This window comes from Ambystoma mexicanum, chromosome 3q, assembly GCF_040938575.1.
Source record: "Ambystoma mexicanum isolate Mex_15411 chromosome 3q, UKY_AmexF1_1, whole genome shotgun sequence".
NCBI lineage: Eukaryota > Metazoa > Chordata > Amphibia > Caudata > Ambystomatidae > Ambystoma > Ambystoma mexicanum.
Window position 1 is genome coordinate 967,770,621 of NC_090926.1, and position 23,547 is coordinate 967,794,167.

General features: G+C 46.3%; 1 protein-coding gene across 7 annotated transcripts in view; it reads right to left on the minus strand.

The window, feature by feature from the left end:
• SDK2 (sidekick cell adhesion molecule 2) overlaps nt 1–23,547 on the minus strand; it is a 1,531,827-nt gene that overhangs the window by 221,008 nt on the left and 1,287,272 nt on the right. For all 7 annotated transcript variants that reach the window (XM_069655112.1, XM_069655110.1, XM_069655117.1 and 4 more), the window contains exons 19-20: nt 13,387–13,582; nt 12,480–12,578 (exon numbers count right to left, since the gene is read on the minus strand). In XM_069655112.1, the coding sequence (XP_069511213.1) occupies nt 12,480–12,578; nt 13,387–13,582 (295 nt within the window). The remainder of the gene's footprint in view (nt 1–12,479; nt 12,579–13,386; nt 13,583–23,547) is intronic.

A 23,547-nucleotide genomic window follows, 5' to 3' on the forward strand; every position in this document is an offset into this window, starting at 1 on the left:
GATGTTTGCGCGCTGTCGCTGCTGCTGCTGCGTCTGTAAAACAGAGTGAGGGAATGGTCCTAGGCCATGATTTAACCCTGATGGTGCCTCACTCTGTAGATATTCTATTGAACAAAACCAAACGCAACACCTCACTTCCGCACGACTGACAAGATATGAATTAATCTTGTTTGCTCCTGTCAGAAAGCACCAAAGTATTAACTGAAAAGGATACGGTACTTAAAAGGATACAGGTGGTAGGGTCTTCCGGATCCCTGTTCACGCGTTTTGATAGTTGTGAAGTCAAGTTAAGACCTTCCAAATGATACAACTCTCTGACTGGTAAAACAGGCAGAGCGATGGATCACTGGAAAGGGCGTGGGTAAGGTATAAGAAGTCAGCCTAGAACAAAATAAAGTATCATGAATAACTGCCCCAACCTGGGTATGATGGAATAGGAAATGTCAAGAATGCACACACTGACCTTGAGTCTAGGGCAGATGAATCCAGAAGAGTCTCTTGCGGAATCCAAGGTAGAACAAACGACAAGGAAGGGAAGATTAGTAAGGGAGACTTATCCCGAACGGAACGAGGCTCACGCTAGATACCGGGTTGATGCACCACAGGATAGCGTCCAAAGTACTGTTCACTGTCACCTTCCAATTATCCTTGAAAAGTTTCCTTCCCACGTAGTGTAAAGTATAGAAATGAATCAATCCCCCTGTTAATAACACAGGTGCAGGAGTTGGAAATAGCGCTCCTTTTAAGGTATAAACAAAGTACACGCGGTTCTGGACAGCCGCGAAGAAAAGAGCGTGTGCGTGTGGATTTACACGCGATTAGGATTCAGGCAGTCCAGGCCAGCAGCGCTTGAAGACAACATATGCGTGTGGATTTACACGCGAGCAGGATTCACGCAGTCCAGGCCAGCAGCACTTGAAGATAGTGTGCACGTGTGGATTTACACGCGAGCAGGATTCACGCAGTCCAGGCCAGCAGCGCTTGAAGATAGCATACGCGTGTGGATTTACACGCGAGCAGGATTCACGCAGTCCAGGCCAGCCGTACTTGAAGATAGCGTGCGCGTGTGGATTTACACGTGAGCAGGATTCACGTAGTCCAGGCCAGCAGCGCTTGAAGATAGCGTGCGCGTGTGGATTTACACGCGAGCAGGATTCACGCAGTCCAGGCCAGCAGCGCTTGAAGATAGCGTGCGCGTGTGGATTTACACGCGGGCAGGATTCACGCAGTCCAGGCAGCAGCGCTTGAAGATAGCGTGCGCGTGTGGATTTACACGCGAACAGGATTCACGCAGCCCAGGCCAGCCGCGTTTGAAGATAGCGTGCGCGTGTGGAATTACACGCGAACAGGATTCACGCAGTCCAGGCCGGCCGCGTTTGAAGACAACGTGTGGATTTACACGCAACCAAACAGCTCCAGGAATCAGCGTGTGGCGGAAAACACGCTATAGAAGGCCAAAATGGTAGCTGTAGTAACCTGCAAGGATGCAGACCGGAGGTTCAGCTACACAACGCCAAATGATTCGATCAGAAGCAGCGAGTGAAGTTTCCACGCTGCTTAAATACGTAATGCCGTAGTTCACGTGACGAAGCAGAATACACGTGAGTTAGCGACGTGAAAAGTGCAAACGTCGTTTTCCCGGCAACGTGTCGAACAACCGCCATTTGGAATAGAACGGTCTAGCTGTTCTACAAGCGTAGGAGGTAGGACCACGTCCAGCATGCATGACAGTGCCATCCCCCAAAGGGGCAACCTCTCCCCTTCTCGTGTGAAAACGCTTCAATAAAGCAGGAGCATGAATATTAGAAAGAGGTTCCCAGGATCTATCTTCGGGACCATAGCCCTTCCAGTCCACCAGATAAAACGGCCTACCAGAACGTAGTCTCATATCCAGTATGTCCTGTACCTCGTATTCATCCGAACCCCGCACAGAAATAGCAACAGGCCGTACAGGCAATCTAGTAGCTTCAGAACATGGCTTAATGAGTGACACGTGGAATACGGGATGCACTCGCCATCGTTGTGGCAAAGCCAGACGGACAGCAGCCGGATTAATTACTTGGAGCACTATATACGGACCAATGTATTTAGGCAATAATTTCTTTTTTCCAGGAATTCTCAAGTGCTTAGAGGACAGCCATACTTTCATACCAGCCTTGTAGACGGGTGCGGGTATTCTATGAGCATTGGCATAGAACTTGTCGCGTCTTTTAGCCTGCTCCAATTGCTGCTTCACTTTCCTCTGTAATTTCTTCAGATCACGAAAGGTACGGCCTGCGGCAGGAGTATCCAAAGACAAGCTGGAATCCAAAGGTATTGATCGAGGGTGCTGTCCATAAAGCGCATAGAACGGTGAAGTGCCTATGGCACTATGATAGGAGTTGTTATAGGCGAATTCAGCTGCCGGCAGGACCGTGAGCCAATCCGATTGGTACTGCAGACACAGACACCGCAGATATTGTTCCATAGTGCAGTTGACTCTTTCGGTCTGTCCATCGGTTTGAGGGTGATAAGCACTGGACATCCTATCATCAATCAGTAATGCAGAGGTTAGTGCTCTCCAAAAGCGTGACGCAAACTGTGAGCCCCTGTCTGTAATGATTACTGACGGTAGACCAAAGAAACGAAATATATGTTGGATGAATAGGTCAGCCAGAACAGCAGCGGTTGGTAAACCAATACAGGGAACAAAAAGAGCCAATTTAGTGAAATAATCCACTACAACCCATATGGTATCGAACTCCTGGTTTGGTGGGAGTTCTACCACAAAGTCCATAGATATCATGTCCCATGGTTTGTTAGGGACAGGTAGGGACTGGAGTAAACCCACTGGTTTACCAGGAGTGTTTTTACATTGGATGCATACAGAACAAGTAGATACATGATCTATGACATCTTTGGACATGGACGGCCACCAGCACCATCTTTTGAGTAGTTCTAGTGTCTTCTTCCGTCCAGGATGAGCTGCGATCAAGGAATCATGATTCCACTTGAGGGCTTTATTCCGTGTTGAAGACGTCGGTAGGTAGAGCACTCCTTGTGTGAATGGTAAACCGTTATGTACGTCCAGATTCATATCCTGGATAACTTGTGGATGATTTTTCACCCACTCTTGTACTTCGGTTTTTAAGGATGGTTGAACAGAACAACTACATATTACATGATCTGCCAACAACTGATTCTGTACTTGTGCTTCTTCCTTCGCCTCTTCACTCATACGGGACAATGCGTCCGACTTAACGTGTTCTCGGGCAGGACGATATGTGACCTGGAAATCGTATGGGGCAAAAAAGACATGCCATCTGGCCTGTCGGGCCGTAAGGCATTTCATGGATTTGAATGCTTGAAGATTTCTATGGTCAGAGTACACTAACACCTGATGTTTGGCCCCAAGAAGATGGTGACGCCATTCTCGGAAGGCTTCCTTGATAGCCAGCAGTTCCCGCTCAGTGACGGTGTAGTTCCGTTCATATGGGGTAAGTTTGCGAGAGAAGAAAGCCACTGGGTGCTCCTCCTTGGTTTCTGTGCAAACTTGTGAGAGTACCGCTCCAGTAGCGACACTGGATGCATCGGCTTCAACGATAAACTGGCGATCTGGATCTGGATGTTGAAGCACGGGTGCAGTGGTAAATGCCTCTTTCAACTTTTCGAATGATACTTGGGCATTTGGGTTCCAACAGAAAGGAACTTTAGAACTAGTTAAGGCCGTCAAAGGAGCTACTGTTTTGGAGAAGGAATGAATAAATCTGCGATAAAAATTCGCAAAGCCTAAGAAAGACTGTAATGACTTGACATTGTGCGGAATCGGCCAATTCAATATGGCCTTCACCTTGGAACGGCTCATTCGAGCACCTAGATTGGTAATGTCATAGCCCAGGAATTCCACTTCCTGTGAATGAAAGACGCATTTCTCGGCTTTCACATAAAGAAGGTTCTCCCTGAGTCTTTGTAGGACTGTAGAAACGTGTTTGACGTGTTCCGAAAAAGATGATGAATAGATCAGAATGTCATCCAGATAAATCACCACAAACTGGTCCATTATGTCCCTGAATATATCATTCATGAAGAATTGAAAAGTGGCGGGAGCGTTGCACAGACCAAAAGGCATCACTAAATACTCGTAAAGACCATACCGTGTCTTGAAAGCGGTCTTCCATTCGTCGCCTACACGAATGCGAACTAAATTGTATGCTCCTCGCAAGTCCAATTTGGTGAAGTAACTGGAGGTACCTAATTGATCCAATAGAACGTTTATCAGTGGTAAATGATATTGGTTTTTTATGGTAATGTCGTTAAGTGCCCTGTAATCAATACAAGGCCTTAGATCTCCCTCTTTCTTCGGAACAAAGAATAGAGGAGACGCAGCAGGTGATTGTGATGGCCGTATGAAACCCATCGCTAAAGCTTTGTCAATGTATTCTTTCAACACAACGTCTTCTTTTGGGGTCAGTGAATATAAACGACCTGTAGGGATTTTGGCACCAGGAATCAGTTCAATAGGACAGTCGTACTGTCGATGGGGAGGCAATTGTTCTGCCTGGCCCTTGTCAAAGACATCAGCATATTCAGCGTATTCGCATGGTATGGTAGCGTCGCTTTGATGTACCACGCTGATAGTCGAAGCTCCCACCATAGAGGCCAATACGTGTTGCTTGTTTGACACCTCATGACTGGTAAAGCAATGTTCATTGCAATGAATCGAAGGATACTGGAGCAATCCCGAAACCCAGTCAACGGCGGGATTATGAAGGGTTAACCATGCAAGCCCAAGTATGATCTCGTACTGCGGAGCAGCTATGACATCGAAGATGATTTCTTCCGAATGATTATTCGATAATGTCATCTGAACAGATACCGTCTCCTGGGTTACCATACCTGAAGTCAAAACAGATCCGTCCACGGTATTAACCGTTTCAGGTTTGTTTTTGTTCACAAGGGGTATGGAACAGTTCTTGGCATATGTGATGTCTATGTAATTGTTGGTGGCTCCGGAATCAACCATGGCCTTGGAAACCAATTCTCGTTCCCCACAACGTAACGTCACCTCAACAATTACGGGTGCGTGTTTAGGAATGGTACTGGAGTCCGATGAAACACTCGACATAGGGACTCCTGCTATTGTCGAGTTTTGGCGTTTCCCGAACGCTTGATGGGTTTTTTAGGACATGTCGCCAATAAATGCTCGGATGAACCGCAATACATACATAAATGGTTCTTTCTTCGGTTCTCTCGTTCTGCATTGGACAATCGGCCTCTCACGACGCCAATCTGCATGGGTTCGGGGTCGTTTGAGAGGACTGCCGGTGTCTCTGAACGCCCCGAGGCTTGCATGAAGGGCTTTTTCTCTCCTTTCCGAGCATTCCTTCGGGCATCGATTTGTAAAACCAAATCGAGCAACTCTGTGAATCCCGTAGGAACCACCGGAACTGTAGATAAGGCATCTTTCAGTTCTTCTGAAAGACCCTTGTAGAAAACAGCCGTTTTCTTGCCGTCAGGCCATTGAGTTTCGGCCGTTAGTTGATTGAACCGGGCAATGTAAGGCAAAAGAGGTTGATTGCCTTGTTGTAGATTAAGTAACTCCAGATCCATGGCTTGAGTAGCATAACGCATGTGAAAGACTTTACTCATAGCAGCCAAGAGATCGTCACAGTCGTACAACAAAGGGCTATTTGTTTCCAACAAAGGGTTAGCCCAAGCAGCAGCTGTGCCCCCTAAATGGGAAAGCACGAATGCTGCTTTTGTGGTTAGGTCAGGAAAAGATGTAGGACGGCAAAGAAAATGGAGTCGGCACTGATTAACGAAGGTTCTATAGGTTTTGGGATCACCAGTGAACCGTTCCGGAGGGGCCAAGGGAAACTGAGTGGGCATAACCACATTAATAGTTTCCTGTGGGGGTGTCATAGTCCCAGATCCAGATGCAGTGGCCATTGGAACCTGTGCTCCCTGAGGACTACCGTGCATGGCGTCTTGCATAACGTCCATACGGTGCCGTAACATGTCCTGTGCCGTAACCATTTCATTTCTCAAATCGCTGATCAACTGAGTCAAAACAGCTAAAGGATCCGTACCCTCCAAGGCTTCTGATTCTGTCAGAAAGCACCAAAGTATTAACTGAAAAGGATACGGTACTTAAAAGGATACAGGTGGTAGGGTCTTCCGGATCCCTGTTCACGCGTTTTGATAGTTGTGAAGTCAAGTTAAGACCTTCCAAATGATACAACTCTCTGACTGGTAAAACAGGCAGAGCGATGGATCACTGGAAAGGGCGTGGGTAAGGTATAAGAAGTCAGCCTAGAACAAAATAAAGTATCATGAATAACTGCCCCAACCTGGGTATGATGGAATAGGAAATGTCAAGAATGCACACACTGACCTTGAGTCTAGGGCAGATGAATCCAAAAGAGTCTCTTGCGGAATCCAAGGTAGAACAAACGACAAGGAAGGGAAGATTAGTAAGGGAGACTTATCCCGAACGGAACGAGGCTCACGCTAGATACCGGGTTGATGCACCACAGGATAGCGTCCAAAGTACTGTTCACTGTCACCTTCCAATTATCCTTGAAAAGTTTCCTTCCCACGTAGTGTAAAGTATAGAAATGACTCAATCCCCCTGTTAATAACACAGGTGCAGGAGTTGGAAATAGCGCTCCTTTTAAGGTATAAACAAAGTACACGCGGTTCTGGACAGCCGCGAAGAAAAGAGCGTGTGCGTGTGGATTTACACGCGATTAGGATTCAGGCAGTCCAGGCCAGCAGCGCTTGAAGACAACATATGCGTGTGGATTTACACGCGAGCAGGATTCACGCAGTCCAGGCCAGCAGCGCTTGAAGATAGTGTGCGCGTGTGGATTTACACGCGAGCAGGATTCACGCAGTCCAGGCCAGCAGCGCTTGAAGATAGCATACGCGTGTGGATTTACACGCGAGCAGGATTCACGCAGTCCAGGCCAGCCGTACTTGAAGATAGCGTGCGCGTGTGGATTTACACGCGAGCAGGATTCACGTAGTCCAGGCCAGCAGCGCTTGAAGATAGCGTGCGCGTGTGGATTTACACGCGAGCAGGATTCACGCAGTCCAGGCCAGCAGCGCTTGAAGATAGCGTGCGCGTGTGGATTTACACGCGAGCAGGATTCACGCAGTCCAGGCAGCAGCGCTTGAAGATAGCGTGCGCGTGTGGATTTACACGCGAACAGGATTCACGCAGCCCAGGCCAGCCGCGTTTGAAGATAGCGTGCGCGTGTGGAATTACACGCGAACAGGATTCACGCAGTCCAGGCCGGCCGCGTTTGAAGACAACGTGTGGATTTACACGCAACCAAACAGCTCCAGGAATCAGCGTGTGGCGGAAAACACGCTATAGAAGGCCAAAATGGTAGCTGTAGTAACCTGCAAGGATGCAGACCGGAGGTTCAGCTACACAACGCCAAATGATTCGATCAGAAGCAGCGAGTGAAGTTTCCACGCTGCTTAAATACGTAATGCCGTAGTTCACGTGACGAAGCAGAATACACGTGAGTTAGCGACGTGAAAAGTGCAAACGTCGTTTTCCCGGCAACGTGTCGAACAACCGCCATTTGGAATAGAACGGTCTAGCTGTTCTACGAGCGTAGGAGGTAGGACCACGTCCAGCATGCATGACAGCTCCCCACATTCAAATTAGGAGGTGCTGCATTCTTAATCCGGCTGAACTCCTACCTTTCCCGCAAAATACTGTTTGCGGTGACGAAGAGTCACATGACTGCCTGTATACTACTGAACAAGATACAAAAGGCAGAGTTGATTTGAGGGACACTCCTTTGGATAACCCACAAAGGGAGCTGTTTTGTGATGGCTCCTGCTTCAAACTACTGGATGGTACATCCACAGCTGCTTATGCAGTCACTACATTGAGTACGGTTGTGGAGACCAAGAGAATTACGCATAACTCTGCGCAGGCCGCAGAGATTATAGCATTGACTCGAGCTTGTGAGCTTTCCGAAAGGCTAACAGTAAACATATATACTGATAGCCAGTATGCCTTTGGGGTGGCTCACAACTTTGGGAGACTTTGGTCAGAGAGAGGGTTTTTAACTTTGCATGGCACCAAGATCCAACATGGCTCCCTGATAGTACAATTGCTTTCAGCGCTTGCGCTCCCTAGTCAGTTAGCAATCATTAAGTGCGCAGCACATCGCAAGATTATAGATGATGTAGGGAAAGGGAATGCTTTCGCTGATCAAATAGCTAGACAAACTGCCTCTGATCTCTTCACGGAGATGTATGTTTCAAGGGAGACTGTAGATGCCTATGCAATGGATGAGGGTGTTGGGTCTGTATGGGATATCCAAGCCGATGCCATATTAGAAGAATCCAAGAGGTGGGCTGAGGGCTTGGGGAAACTCGATGATGATGGGTGTTGGGTGGACATGGTTGAAGGGAAATGGTTGCTTCCTAATGCCTATACAGTAATGATGGTTACCATGGCACACGGTCCCACACATGTGTGCGCTCAACAGATCACGAGAATGTTAGAGAAAGTCTGGGTAAATGATAAGATTTCAAAAATTGCCCAGCATTATGTCCAAAATTGCATGATTTGCCTACAACACAATGTGGGAAAGGGGACAGCAACTCCAAGAGGTAGCTTTGGGCCTCCTTCTGTCCCGTTTGAAGTGATTCACTTTGACTTTATTGAAATGGATCGATGTAACAATCTAAAATATGTCCTTGTGGTCATTTGCGCCTTTAGTAAGTGGGTCGAGGCTTTCCCTGTTAAAGACGCTACAGCCATGACTACTGCAAAGACCATGTTAAAGGAATTCTTCCCACGGTTCGGTTTGCCCAGAGTTATCTGGTCGGATAATGGTCCGCATTTTATCGCTGCTGTAATTCTACAGATATGTACGGCATTGCAAATTGACAAACGATTCCATTCGGCCAGACATGCTCGGAGCGCCGGATTAGTGGAAAGACACAATGGTATCATAAAAAACAAGCTCGCTAAAACGTGTGCCGGCACCAAACTAAAATGGCCGGACGCCTTACCGATCGTGTTACTTTCAATGCGGACAACCCCTTAAACTAAGACTGGGCTCTCTCCCTTTGAGGTGATAATGGGGAGACCTGCTAATATTTGGGGTTTGCCTAAAAGCTGCGCATTGCGCGATGTAGAAAATGTACTTCTCTCCGACTATTGTAACCAATTGACTAAAAACCTGTTTTCAATTTATCACCAGGTGCAAGAGGCATTGCCGGTGAGGTACGAGGGCCCCGGTCACAGTCTACGAACAGGGGATTGGATCCTCGTTAAATCCTTCGATAGAGCGTCTTGCCTCACACCACATTGGAGGGGCCCCTACCAGGTGCTCCTGGTCACTCAGACTGCGGTGCGGGTAGGAGGATGTCGCCACTGGATCCACGGCAGCCACACCAAACGGATCCCACACCCAGGGCCATACGATACAGAAGACGCAGAACCCCTTTCCGACATTGAAACCAACGTACCCGAAACGGCAGACGGTGGAGAGAGAGTATCGGAGGCCGTTCCGGAAGTTGTAAGGCCTGACAAAACGGCCATCTTGCCTCCTTGCTCTCCCACTGCATTGTTTGTGGATCATCCATCTTCTGATCCAACTTCTGTTCACTCGCCACCTCCTGTGGGAAGTGACGACATCCTGTCTGCTGATTCTTTTGCACCGGAAACTGTGAAGTATAATCTCCGCCCAAGGAGATAGGTTTGCAATATGGCTCTTGCTGTACAATTGAAAGAATTTGAGGGCTTGCCTTTTTTTGGCCCAATTGCATAAAGGGTTCTGCTGGCTAAGGGTTGTGGGAAAAGACATTAGGAAGACGCGCGACCGGAGTCGCCAGCAAACGAACAATTGGTGTTTCTCGATTAAAGACGACAATGCGACAATCCGCTACCGTTCGTACTGAACTTTTGGACAAAAATGTGACTAGGAGAGACAATGAGCAGATATGTATGGGGGCCCCGAAAACGTTTTGTTGTCTACGGGTGATAATCACGGGACTTTTAGTAACTGTTGGTTGTGGGTTTTGGTATTTGGAGAGAATGTACCCTTTGAATGATTTCCTACCTGTTGAAAATATAACTGTTGTTCCCACTCCTTCTGTGCAACTACATACCTTGTCACCTAGAGATCTTTTGCATAGACGGAATTATCAAAATAACACTCTACTTCTAATTATGAATGCTACCCATGCAATCTTTAACAGAACCAATTGTTGGATCTGCTCGCATTTACCGCAACATGGGGATAAGGGGCTAGGTTGGTATATTCACCCTTTACCTTTGACAACTGCTTGTTATGCTTCACTTAGAGCACTGTACTTTGGCCGATGGAATGATAGCATCTCGGGGAACTTTGATGGCACTAATTTGAATAGTTTTGAGAAACGTGTTCTGACTCCCCTGGGATGCTCGCTTTTCGCAAATAGGAGTAAGCTCAATATTGCTTCTATTAGGCCTTCTGATAGACTGTCTCGTCCTTTCCAATCTTTGATTTCCTTTAAAATGGCTCCGATAGGCAATAAGGATGCCGTGCCTCCTTCTTATACTGTTAACCATAGCCCCGATTCAGTTTCTTTCTGCATACAGAGGAATGGCACCCGGTCAATGGGAGATTTTAAAGGTTGTGCCAACGTTGCAAATTTGACTGGGGAAGACAGACCTTTGTATGTAGGCAAACCTATCTATTTTGTTTGCGGTAATGTAGCATTTCCATGGTTGCCCAGGGATTGGCAGGGAACTTGTTATCTAGGAATCCTGTTACCTGGGGTGTTTATAGCAAGTACTGTAGAGGTTTCGAAGGCTCGTCCACGGCGGGACGAGAATGGCGACACTTCAGCACAGGTTTTAGGAGATGTAGCGAAATCATTCCTTCCATTCTTTGGGCAGATAGCGAATTCTGAGGATATCAGGAAACTAGCGAGAGTACTGGAGAGAACCATCAACCGGACCACAGATATACTCTATAATATGGCTTTAGAGCAGAAAGCGATCAGATTGGTAGCGCTTCAGAACCGGATGGCATTAGATGTCATTCTGGCTGAACGTGGTGGAGTATGTAAACTAGTGGGGTCCGCTTGCTGTGTTTTCATACCGGATTCCTCCCCAACTATTTTTAAGGCAATACAGAATCTGCACATTCTTAGTTCAGAAGTGCATGTTCCCGAGGGAAATTGGGATGTTAGCGCTTGGTTCTGGGACTTCTTGCGGTCTTGGGGTTGGAAAGTGCTTTCAGTCTTGCTGATTATTTTGGGAATTCTGCTATTTCTTTGTTGTTGTATCCAATGTCTACCAAGTATATGTTCAATGCTAGGGGGATGTTGCGCTCAGGCGATAGGTACAATAGGACATAAAGTGTATGCCCCGGATAAAAGCTCTAAGGAGTATGTACTGAAAGAGATCTTAGTAAAATATCTAATGGCGATAGATATTTCTGACAGCTATTCAGGGTGTATGGACGATGACACATGGAGTTATTTGCAGGGAGATCAGAAGTACTTTAGCACTTGGCATAGGCCAAAAGGAGGGTTTGTCAAACTAGAAATTATATCGTGCCTCCTATTGCTATGAATATATGTATATTGGCCTACGCCAAGCTGCTAACAAGCTGCTTATAAACTACATGTGAATAAACTCGCATTGCAAGGTCCTGACCTTAGAAACCATGTAAACTGTTATTATGGGTCAAGCCACCATTTTAGGTTTTCTTGCTCTATAAAGTCACCATGTGAGCTAAAATGGTAGCCTATGTTATTCAGAACAGAACTCGATTGTCATGACCTCTGTACAGCCAATGTATAACTTGCCTGCAGGCCACTTGTTAGGGTCATGAGCTGAGACCTTGTCCTTCTGCTGACCTGTGTGCAATGGATTACCTGTATCACCGAAACTGATCTAAAATTGAATGAGAACACCTGCTTAACTACATTGTATAAACTAAGTCCCGCATTGTAATGTTAGGCTTAGAGCATACATTATTACCATTTCTTCTTGTTAATGTATAAACCTAAGATGAACTAGATTTGACCTGGCAAGGGACCCTAGAGCAGTAACTTATTTATGGAATGGTTAACCTGCAGAAAGGCTGGACAACAGGCTGGAGAAATGTATAAAAGCCTGACTGTTTCAATGAATATTTGCACTCACTGAGCACACCGAACCACGCCGGAGTTCGCTGTGTTGTTCTGAGGGTCGATAGCTATCTGAATTTTGTTCTGTTCTTTTGTAACTGGATTCAGTATAAAATAAAGTGCTTTGTATGTTCCTTTGTAACCTGTGTTTGGTGTGTTTCCTTTTTGGTTACCCTGCCTCATATTATTTCGCCACACGGATGCCTTGTCACACTCAGTCATGCTTTTTATAAAGCACTTGGAGCCGATCCTACTTCTGACACCAAGTAAGCAGAACATTTCACACTCAAAGCCATGACACATAATCTCATTCGAATCTCGAGCCCTCGGATTCCAGATACCTGTCAGGATCCCGTTCTTCTCCACTGGGTCCTTCCAGATTACCTTCAGTGATGTGTCAAGAATGTCTATGAAGCTGAGGTGACCAACCGGGCCCGGGGCTGCAATACCAACAGGAAACAATGAACACATCGTGCCGGCAACGCATCTACTCAGACAGCTAAGAAGACAACTGCGCGTCCATTACGTTTGATTGCTTCGGCAGCACTTGCTTCAAGATTGCATTTCTACGCCGCCAATGCATGACGGTGAACTTTTCATTCACACCTGGTGTATTCGCTATGAATTCATTTCTGCATAAATCCTCCACTCCCTATCCGCACAGAACATGCATGCCAAAAAGAATACTAAGCAAGCTGTTCCAAAGGGGGATGCCATAACAACTTTGTGGACTGTTGCCAGCATTATTCGGGATCACATCAGGCTTCGTTTACAATGATCCATTGATCAGGCGCTAAAGGCCTCACCATTTTTAAAACCTATTGGAAAATAATAATTCCTGTGGCATTTGACGATAAGCAGCTGTGATAAAACATAGACAATCAAATAGTACATTTACAGGCAATGGGGAAACAGGCAAGCTGTGCACAGCAAAAGCAGTCTTGAAAGGTTTAAATTGTGTTACATATATTTGAACTGCTGTCATGTCTCCCATTAGGGCTTCTCCTATGTAAAGTTAATGATATACAGCACATCTGCTGCAGAATTCCTTACCTGGGTTGCTTGGTTGAAGGGGGATTCCTGTTTTCCATTATTAACCAATATGCCCTTGATAGTCTTGATTTCAATGTAAAGGGAATACTAGATTGGAAAAGGGAGGCTAGCCCTAACACAAGCTATTACTGACAACTCTGTGAACCCCACAAATGTTTGTGATGAAGAGTCCCGGTCTCCGATGCAGTCTCTTACCGTCCTCATGAGTGCGCACATGCCGGGCGGGGCTGCGTGGACCGTCCCCCGGTGTCGTGAAGCACAGTACAGATGTCATGTAGTTCGTGAATTTCTTCAGACCTGAGATATATCCCACATGTATATTTTCCTGGAAATTTGGCCGCACTGTCACCAGCGTCACTTCCTCTTCCTGCTCAGGCTCCCAGGCGATCAGCTGAGGGCGACAGGAGAAATCATCTGGGGTTAGATAGAACACACAGTTCTGAGAGCCGGCTTTCCTTTTATAAGGAAAGCAATTGTTACATTGATTCACATGAGGGTAGGATCCATCACAGAAAAGATGTCAATCAAAACATTCAGTGCACTGTGTAAGACACTGCACTCTGCCGCCGTCTCAAAACAATCATTCATTAAATACAATTATATGAGTAGACATGCACATGACATTTTAAAACCCAACTATGTGCAGTAAAATATTTTATATACATTCTATACATGAACAGCAACTGTATATACGTATACAATATATGGATACACATATATACTAATTTAATTGTTGGCGCAATTATTGGACAAACATTGGACACTCATTCACTGGAATGACCACATGCGTGTGCATTGTGGATTTTCATCCAATGCAAAGCCAAAACACTTGTGAAAACTACAGAAGGAGGGCTAGCCAGAACCCTTGCACTGTTACACATCTGGATGTTGTGCGAATCTGTTGCAGGACATGCATTGTGGTTCTAGGCCTTCTTTAAAAAAATACAATTAACAGGCTATGGATTTTGTCCAAAGCAAGCAACGCATGTCACTTGGCCAAGATGCCAACTTCTTATCCAAATTGGGCGTAAACCTGCCCGGTGGGTTTTGTGCTACACTTCCGCAGAAAATGCCTATGGGAATTCGAATGGGGTACTGTTTTTTGGGACCGGCCTGATAACTGCTCTCAAGGGTGGTAACTTAACAAAACTTTCCAAAAAGTTTCAAGGTGGGCGATATAGGTTTTGGCTGTTAAGGAGAGTTGTGTGTCTTTGGTATGGTGACATACTAAATTAGTTTAGCAAAAAAACATTAACATCCAAAAAACAACGTAGAGGAAAAGGATGCAATGGCTATAATGTGAAACCTAAAAAGGTTTTGCGAGTTGCTGTCACCAACGTGGCCATAATTCGCCCTCTACCATCACATTATACCAGCTATACCAGTTGAGATGCCCCCAAATGACGTTTTTACAGGGTTTGTCGCCGAGGATAGCCTGCAAACAAAACAAAGCCCCACAGTGCTGTGCAGTGCAGTGCAGGGATCACCTCGGAGATTCCCTGGCTTGTTTCACCGCGACTGGTCAGCATCTGGAAAAAGACCCATAACCTGCAGACTATCCACGCAGTTTGTTAGTCATTCCTTATTTTAATCCAGGATCTTTGCTGACTGAGCCTTTTATTGCACTAACCCCTCCCCCTTCCCTCTATAGCAGCAGCATCCTGGTTTGGCGACCGTCTTTCATTTGTACCATTCACTTTTTGAAACTATTTTGCTAATTTTTCCATTTGCTCACATTGTACTGCCTGGCACCTTATACCAGGCATCCTTTATTTTGCCTAAACAGCTTATTAAGCTCTTCTTTCTTTGCGATAGAAACATTTGCAGTTTGCCTTCATTTGTTTTGCTTTTCTAATGGTTCCCTCCACGGTTCTGAAAAGAAGATTTCATGGATTATCTGTACAAAAGTGAGCAGTTTAGCGAGGTTACTGTTTACCTAGGGACAGTCAATGAAACCCTGATTCAGGGACTTGGCTGACGGAGACTTTACATCTGGTAAAATAGTTCAGCAAGCTAAGCACTCACCCTGGATATCTGGGTGAAACCAGGAGTCATAGGTTTAAATCTGAGCACCTTTTAATTGGTCAACAATAACTGCACGTAAATGCGCGAGGAATCCTGCGTGACGTGCTGTATACAGTCCGGTGTAATTACACGTGACTATTCCTGTGCCAAGTTACTATGCTTGAAGGAGCATTTCACAGGACACACACATGCTGCACACAAGGTGGCGCCATTACACAACACATGGATTGATAGCAACACAGCGACTAGAGATTGTGGTTGAAAAAAGTCCACATAGAAAGCAACAGCGAGAATTGGAGAAATAAACAGTAGAAGCGAGAGGAGCAAGCCATGGGGATGGAAATGGTATGAGGCAAATTAAGAACAAAAGGTAGAGGCGAAGAGAGCTGTGGCGCTATAGGAAGTACACGGTGGGCTGGAAGGAGTGGAGAACCAAGGGAAGAAGGGTGGAGAGAACTAAGGGGCTATTACAGGGTGACCAGATTTCCAAAAAGAAAACCCGGGACGACCAACAACATAAAAGATGGACTACCTCATCACGGCCCACTAATTACCGCCCCTCCCCCAACACGCCCCCACAACCACCACCCAATCATATTTCCAGCACTTCTCCTTTCTATAAACTGTATATGATCTCATTTGTGCACTTTTGTCTGTGAATCGTGGCATGTTAATGCAAAACAGCTGTTTGCTCTAATTGATTTAACAGGGCTTGCTGCACACTTATTTCCAAGCCAATCTCTGTGGCACAGTCTGTAAGCGTTGTGACTTGTAACTGAAAGGTTGGGGGTTCAAGCCAATCCTTCAACATCAGAATTGTGATAAAAGAATTACAACTTTAATGACCGTAGCCACCCATCCCAGCAAACCCCGGATGGGGTGTCTAAAATGAAAAAACTCCCGGGACCCCAGGACGGAGGGTGATTTCCCCGACGTGTGGTCACCCTAGGCTAATAAGAGGAGACCACAGGGGTGTTAGGAGAGTGTTGTGAGATGTGTATGTGAGATAAAAGGCCAGCTGAGTGGTGGTCTATATGGGGTCACTTCCTCCTCACCACAAGTGGACATGGGAATCCCCTACAACACAGGGGGAGGAAAGGAGCTAACACACCACACCTTTCTGGGAAAGTCCACCAGAAAGAGTAACGTGTACCTGATACCAGAGATGTGCACGAGCACATACCAGGACTGGAACAGGGCTGTCCTGGTCACACCGATTCATCACAGGTGTGCCGGGGACGACCCAGGGGCATTATATGTGCACAGCCCTAAAAAGAAGAGTGCATCCCGGACAGACCAGGAGGCTGTGGGAGTACATGATCAATGTGTATCTGCGGCTGTGCGGAGCTCAGCTACCCGCGCTTGTGCGCACTGGAAATGCCAAGGGTCAAATGAGGAGTGGCCTACAGGGGGGTGCGGACTTTGCCCCACAGGCTGGTGGACCTTCCAGGGAATAAAGAGTATGTTTCATTCACCCGCCTCCAGCACCAGAGTAATTCTCTGCTTGTTGCCCCCAAAACAATGCCTTCCAGTGCAGGCGATGCAGTGTTTGTGGATTCGCACTGGTTTTCCTGTGGGGAAAATGCACAATGTTGCTCTGTTCCCACGCAGAGGCCTAACCGCCTAATTCATTGGTTGGCAAGTGTGGAAATTGGTTCCCCCCTTTATTTTATTGATCGGCACAGAGGGGGTTGCCTTAAGTCACCAACATGTTTCCTCTATCTCCCATAATGCCTTGCAGGAGCTGAAGCTTAACAGAACAGAAAGCCCTCCACCTTTGCAAGCAAGTGTTTTAGAAGATGATTGTGTGCAACACGGAAATTCTAGGTGGTGGAAATAATATATGAAAGGTGGTGAGGGTATGTGTGACAACGAGGAGGAGGGAAAGTAAAATGAGAAAGAATTGTGAGGTATTGGGCTTGTAGGTGGCCAGAATAAATATTTTTCAATATGCTCCTGTGACGAATCAACTTCCGGGGCACTAGTGGTCCAGGGATGAATATCGGTTTCTAAACCATCAATCAGCCCCACACCTCTAGTACACCAGTAGGGATCCAAACAGATTGGAAACACAAGTCAATTATAAATCTCCTTGCCCAATTTTGATAACGTGACGGAGCAGCAGGCTTATCTCTGAAAAGTTGTGGATCGTTGGTTAGTTGCAACACAGCAAAAATAAAATTATTACCCAATGATAAAAGGGACTGTCCAGTCAAGGTTGTATAACAATGTACACTTTTTTATAATTATTACGAAAGACAGTTCTACCACACTACAAAATACAACCCACCCTGATAAGGAATTCAGAGGACAGACCGTTTCAAGGAAGGAAAAGGGATGCACTCTGGATACTGACAGGAGTGTAGGCGGTATAGCAATTCATCACAATGGTTCAAGGATACTTGGTATGAACACAAGGGGAGCAATGAGTCATACAAAATGTCACTAGCAGCCTTTGGAGATGGACCAGGGGGATAGAACCACAATGTCAAGCACTGGTCAAGGCCTCTCGGACAGCTTTGGCCACTGCGGCGTAACCACAGTTAGCGGTGCAGTCGGTTGCTGCTTGAGGGGCTCGACTGGCTCAAAAAATCTCCGACAAGGCGGACATCGGTAGATGCTTGTCAATGCCCTCCTCCTAGCTTCTTCACTGGGCTTGTGTTGTCCTTTAAGGCAGATGACCCAAAGCTGAGGAGAGTGTTGCAGGTAGTTGGGTTATCCCTGGTTTGGGTCAAAGACTCTCTGGCACTTCCCACCTCGGAAGCTTGTTGCAGAGCCTAGCAGGGCAAGCTGTGTGCTGGCTGGGTACCAGTTCTGGAGCGGCTTGGAGGGTCCTCTGGATTCAGTATCTCCCTCTGTTCCCTGGGAAATGTTTAGGGGAGGGATATTGCTTCCCTCTTGGAGGTCCTGGCCTTCCTTCACTGGCAGAAGATGTAAGGCAGACTGTACCTTCAGCCAGGGTACAATGATGATTGTTTTCTGCTACTCCTTCCAAAGTATTCAGATGATCTCTTAAAACAGAGGATTGACCCTCTTTTAAAGCCAAATGGACCACATGGATTGGTGTACGCTAAGTCTACCTATAGGAACCAATCCTGAGTCCCCAGCAACAGTCTCCTGTATGTGTGAGGTCATAACCAGAGGGATTTGTAACATGTAATACTCCCTCCCCCAGCACTGCCCCCCCTACCTGGCGGCTGTGCACCCCATCCTTGGGATTCCTCCACCCTTGCGCTGAGCCAGGGCCTCCTCCCCTGGGATCTCTCGGCTCTTCCCTCCCGGGCTCTCACCAGCACTTGCCCATGCCTTGCCCCCCCTGTTCTGTCCCCTATCTCCTGAACTTCTTTTCACTGCACTTACACGTCTGAATTTCACATGGCCTAGTGGGACCATGACTGTATATTTACTGTCTTTTTTGCCATTAATATTTACTCCCCTTGTTCCGTCACCACTGTCTGATGGCGACTGGAAACACTATTTTGTTGCATAGGCACCTAACAAATGCCCAATAAATAAATACATTTAATAAAATAAGTCCCACCCATCTTCCTGTCTGTTATACATCAAAGAGTACCTCAGGTTAATGGAGCTCTCTTTAGTTCCTGATGAAAGTGGCGGGTCTCCCTTGAAGCTGCGACAAGACCAGACTTTTTGGCTCCGTCAATCTGCATACTTGTACCAACTGAAATATGTCTCTCTGCAGGGATGACTACTGTAAAAATGCAGTTCCTGCCATGACATTTGACCGTCAATCTATACTGAGGTGGGAGCTGGCATCATGTTGACACAGTGCATATGAAAGGGTGCTTGGGTTTCCTGTCTCCTTTGTTAGCCTCTGTAGCCAGGCCCCATGTGGGCCTGTTTGAATTAAACTCTGATTAGTATGCACATGCTTCCACCAGCTACAGGGCTCAACAAAAGGGCAGGGGGGATCCATGGAACCTTTGTTAGTTAATTAGGTTGGCCATGGCAGGCCAAAGGTTTGGCCCTCACCCTTCTGAAATGACATGGTGTACTCCTGGCTGTCATATCCCAAATAAATATGACAGGGTGGACTGCACCTGTAGGCTGTTTCCACCCAGAGTACACAGGTCTAGGTGTATGTCATGTAGTGAGCATAGGAAACTGTGTGTGGATTAGCCCTTCACATTTTCCGGAGGTTGATCTACCATTATTCTGTTTCATTTAAAATTTTAAAAAAGTCCAGGTCGAACGCACACCCACAGTGCGGATGGTGGAATTCCTCGCAGTCCCCCCAGGCTCACAGAGGATTTCCCTTGCAAGCTTTTATGACCATGAAAAAGGAAAGGAGAGTGGAATAAAAGTAGGAAGAACAAAATAAAAATGGAATAGTAGATGGTAAGAAACACATTTGTGCGCATTATCTAAATTAAACAAGCATTGGCAATAACAACAATTTGACTTTTGTGTAAGCATGTGATATGCATTTACCAGGCCCTGCCATAACGGTCCTACATGGCAATATGATGGTAACAGCTGGAAAATGGTGTGAGTACCTGGGCTTTTGATCAGAGCCTAGTAAATGCTTATCTAATACCTACTCACAAACCACAATGGTTGGCTTTGCCAGTGCTTGATTGTAACAGGGCTTCAGTAAATTGAACATATATGAGGACACGCATAGTACTTATTATAAAACAAGTGGCTGAAGCCACACTTGAAGGCCATATAACAGAACACACTTTGGTGTTAATGATTTAGAGAGCTAGCCCAAAGAGATTCCGGGAGAAATGTGTTTTGGGGTGGAAATGCAGGTAGTAGATATCCATAAGGATTAGCAGACTATGCGCAGTCAATGGGTGGATAAATGACCAAGAAACACACAAACTGCGCATGTCCCTGCTCACATCCCATCTCCCTTATATCTGTGCTTCAATGCAATCATTTTGGCACATGTGTGGTGCTTAAGCACTACTTAATGAGCAACATTTAAAAATAACATTGATCCCAGCTGTCAGCTGTACGTCTGTGCAGATATTTGTGGTGGAAAGCATCCGTACTAATTAGGGGTGGACCGAATATCCTATTTAGCATTCAGCCGAATACCGAATAGTTTGTCAAACATTCGTCTGAAAACGAATAACAAACCCTACAGTTGCTTTAAAAAAATGTTTTTATATAAGTTGAACAAGACACTTTTAAAAATTATTATAATAAAGTAATATTTAAATGTTTAATTTATTTCTCGTCATCTTAATGAACACATCCTTATTTAAAGCATACACGCCAGAACAGAATAGATCGACAACATGGCAGGGAACTAATGTACGGAAAGCAGGTGCGCTTGCAAACCAAGTGCTCCTCAAAGGGGCAGTCTTCAGAAATGCAAAGTGCTGGGTTGCAATGACCAAAACAGGCAGTGCAATTTGCAACTGAAAATCACACACATTGTCATGGCTAGCCAGTTACCTGGTAGCTTGGGTGGACCGTGAGTTGTATAGCGTCCTTGCAGCTCTCAGAGAAGTATACATGGGTTCTGTTAGCTTGTGCAGGACAAGAGTCAAGGGTACATGAGAGGCGAGTGGACTCCAGCTCCCGACTATTTCCGCTTTTGCTTAGGCTCAACGAGGGAGAGAACTCTACCTGAAAGCCCAATATATTAGTGTCAGGGTCCATCCCAAGTAGGAAAGCCTGACATGTGACTGAATCTACCCAAACCCTGCAAGGTCTATGAAGACACCTGCCTGCATATACACTTACCCCACCTCCTTCCCGCCACACTAAAAAAAGTGCCATCATCCGTGCTCCCTACTACTAGCGACGTCAACTTTAATGCAAAGTGGAAGTCAAGAGTGAAGTCATTGGTGATGTCATCAGTCTGCTCATGAGTCACTAAAAAGGGCCCTGGAGTTAGGATTGCTTTGATTTCCTTAATGTCTGGTGTTTTGCTGCACATTCAATTATTTATCTTTCTTGTAAATCATTGTCTGCCTTCCCCTGTCCCCACCTTGTTGCCCTGTGGGCACTTTAAAACAGTAGTTGCCAATTGTATAAGCGCCTTCCAAATGACCAATAAATAAATAAATAAATGATTCTTAATGGAATGCGCTTGTAAATAGCATTATTTTCCAATTAAAGAAACACACACAGTTCTCCTCAGTAGAAGCGCTGGATCACCTCCATGCAGTAGATTTTTGGTTGCTGGGTTCCACTCATAAAGTCTAATAGAATGTCCCTCCTTGGCAAGGCATTGAACCACCTCAAGACTCTGTTCGCTCTCGATCAGGTAAACTCACCCCTAAGCATAGCAGTAACCCTAGCCTACAGTCAGCCCTCACACCACATGGGGGAAACGGTGGTCTTCCCTTCTAGTGAGAGCACAGTAATCATCACTGTGGCTGGCCCCAACACACACTGTATTTGGTCTCTTTGTATTCTCCCAGCTGATAGTTGGGTCAATCTGCTCTACATAAACCCTTTCCGCAGTCTAGACTGGTTGACTGATTAAGATGCTCACCCTGTTAGTCTAATTGATCAGTTTATGATGCAGGAAAGGACGAGAGTTAATTTGGGTGTCAGGTGAGGGTAGGGAGCGGGGAGGGGTGGTGCAGTTCTGGGGTTGGAAGAAGCAGAGGAGTTATTATTCTGGGAAAGTGGATAAGAAGGGGAATACAAGAAGCCAGGTATGCAAAGGTGAGTATGGGTATGATATGATATGATGTGGCATTTATAATGCGCCTGTAAACAAGTGTTTCAAGGCGCGACAAGACAAGGAGGGGCAAACAAGCGAGGACAAAATAATGATCTTACTATGCCTTGTGTCATTCATATCACGCAAGTGCAGGGAAGAGGGAAGGGGACAAGTGCCAGGGGGGGAGAGAAAGGGGAAGTGCAGTGAACTCCCAAGTGCAGCCAGTGAGTGGGTCATAAGTGCAGAGAGAAGGGACTGTAGGGTTGCAGATACAGACCCCTAAGTGCTGGGGAGCCCAGAAGCAGTGCAAGGGCAACTGGACGTGCAGGAGCCTGGGCCCAAGTTCAGCGGGCGGCCAGGTGACCAGTGTGCAGAGCAGTCAGGTGCATCAGCAGGGGAGAGGAAGAGAGAAAGCAGAAGTGAAAAGCAAGGTCTTGAGTTGCTTCCAGAACCGGAGGTGGTTCTGCTCAAGTTTGAGAGAGGCAGGGAGGTTGTTCCAGAGGGAGACCTCAGCTGAAGAGATAGATCTGGCCCCAACTCTCTACTTGGAGAAGAATCTGACCCTCAGAGAGCTGGAGGTGGATGAGCGGAGAGCTCGAGAAGGAAGATGTTTTGGAAGAGAAAGTTGGAGTTAAAGCGGCCCCAGGCCCCAGAAAGCCTTGTGGACAATGCAGACGGTCTTGAAGTTGATACTTGCAGCCACGGGGAGCCACTGAAGACATTTCAGATCTGGAGAGATACGATCTCTGGGCTTGAGCCAAGGATAAGTCTCACAGTCCTGTTCTGGATAAGTTGTGGAGGTCAAAGAGTAGAGACAGGAAGATTTAGAAAGAGGCTGTTGCAATAGTCCAGCCTAGAGAGCAGCAGAGCTCTGGAGAAAGTGAGCTTCTGGGGGACAGCAAGATTTTAGCCTCACAGTAAGGAGCAAGAAGAGAGCCCAGAGTTGGCGGCCAGAGTGAGAGAGGAAAGGAGGAAGTGGGTGCCCCAATGAGGAGGATCTCAGTCTTACTGGCATTAAGGAAGAGATCTTTGAAGCAGAGGTGGCTGAGGTGAGACTGAAAGAGAGCTGAGTGTCATCTGCGTAAAATTGAAAATTGGAATACAAAGTAGCGATACAGTGGGCAAGAGGTGCCAGGTAGTGGTTGAAGAGCGAGGGAGAGAGGATAGACCCCAAGGGAACACCACAAGTAGAGAGAGAGAGATAGAAGAGAGAAAAGATCCCAGTTGTACCTGAGAGTGTTGATCGGGGAGAAAGGATGAGGTGGAGGAATACTGGGGTCAGTGGTGAAGAGGAAAATATAAATATGTAGGGGACGGAAATCCAAGTACTGTGGAAGAGGGTTAAGAGCTGTAAAGAGGATGCTGGGTGGGTGGACCCCAGGCAAATAAGAGCAAATGTAGGGAGAAAGAATGAAAGGAAGGAAAAAGGGAAGAAACGAAGGCAGAAAAAGGAAGAAAGAAGAAAATTATGAACGGAATGGAAAAAAGGAAAAAAGAAGGATAAAAGAAGGACATTATTAAAGGAAGAAGGAAATGAAAAGATTTTGAGTTTAAAGCTGCAGACTAACAGTTAATCCCAGTAACCACCAGGTGGCGGACAGACACCACGTTTGTATTAAACATAATATGTGCCGCGCATAACAGCACGGTCATCACTTATGGACGATCAGTCTATAATA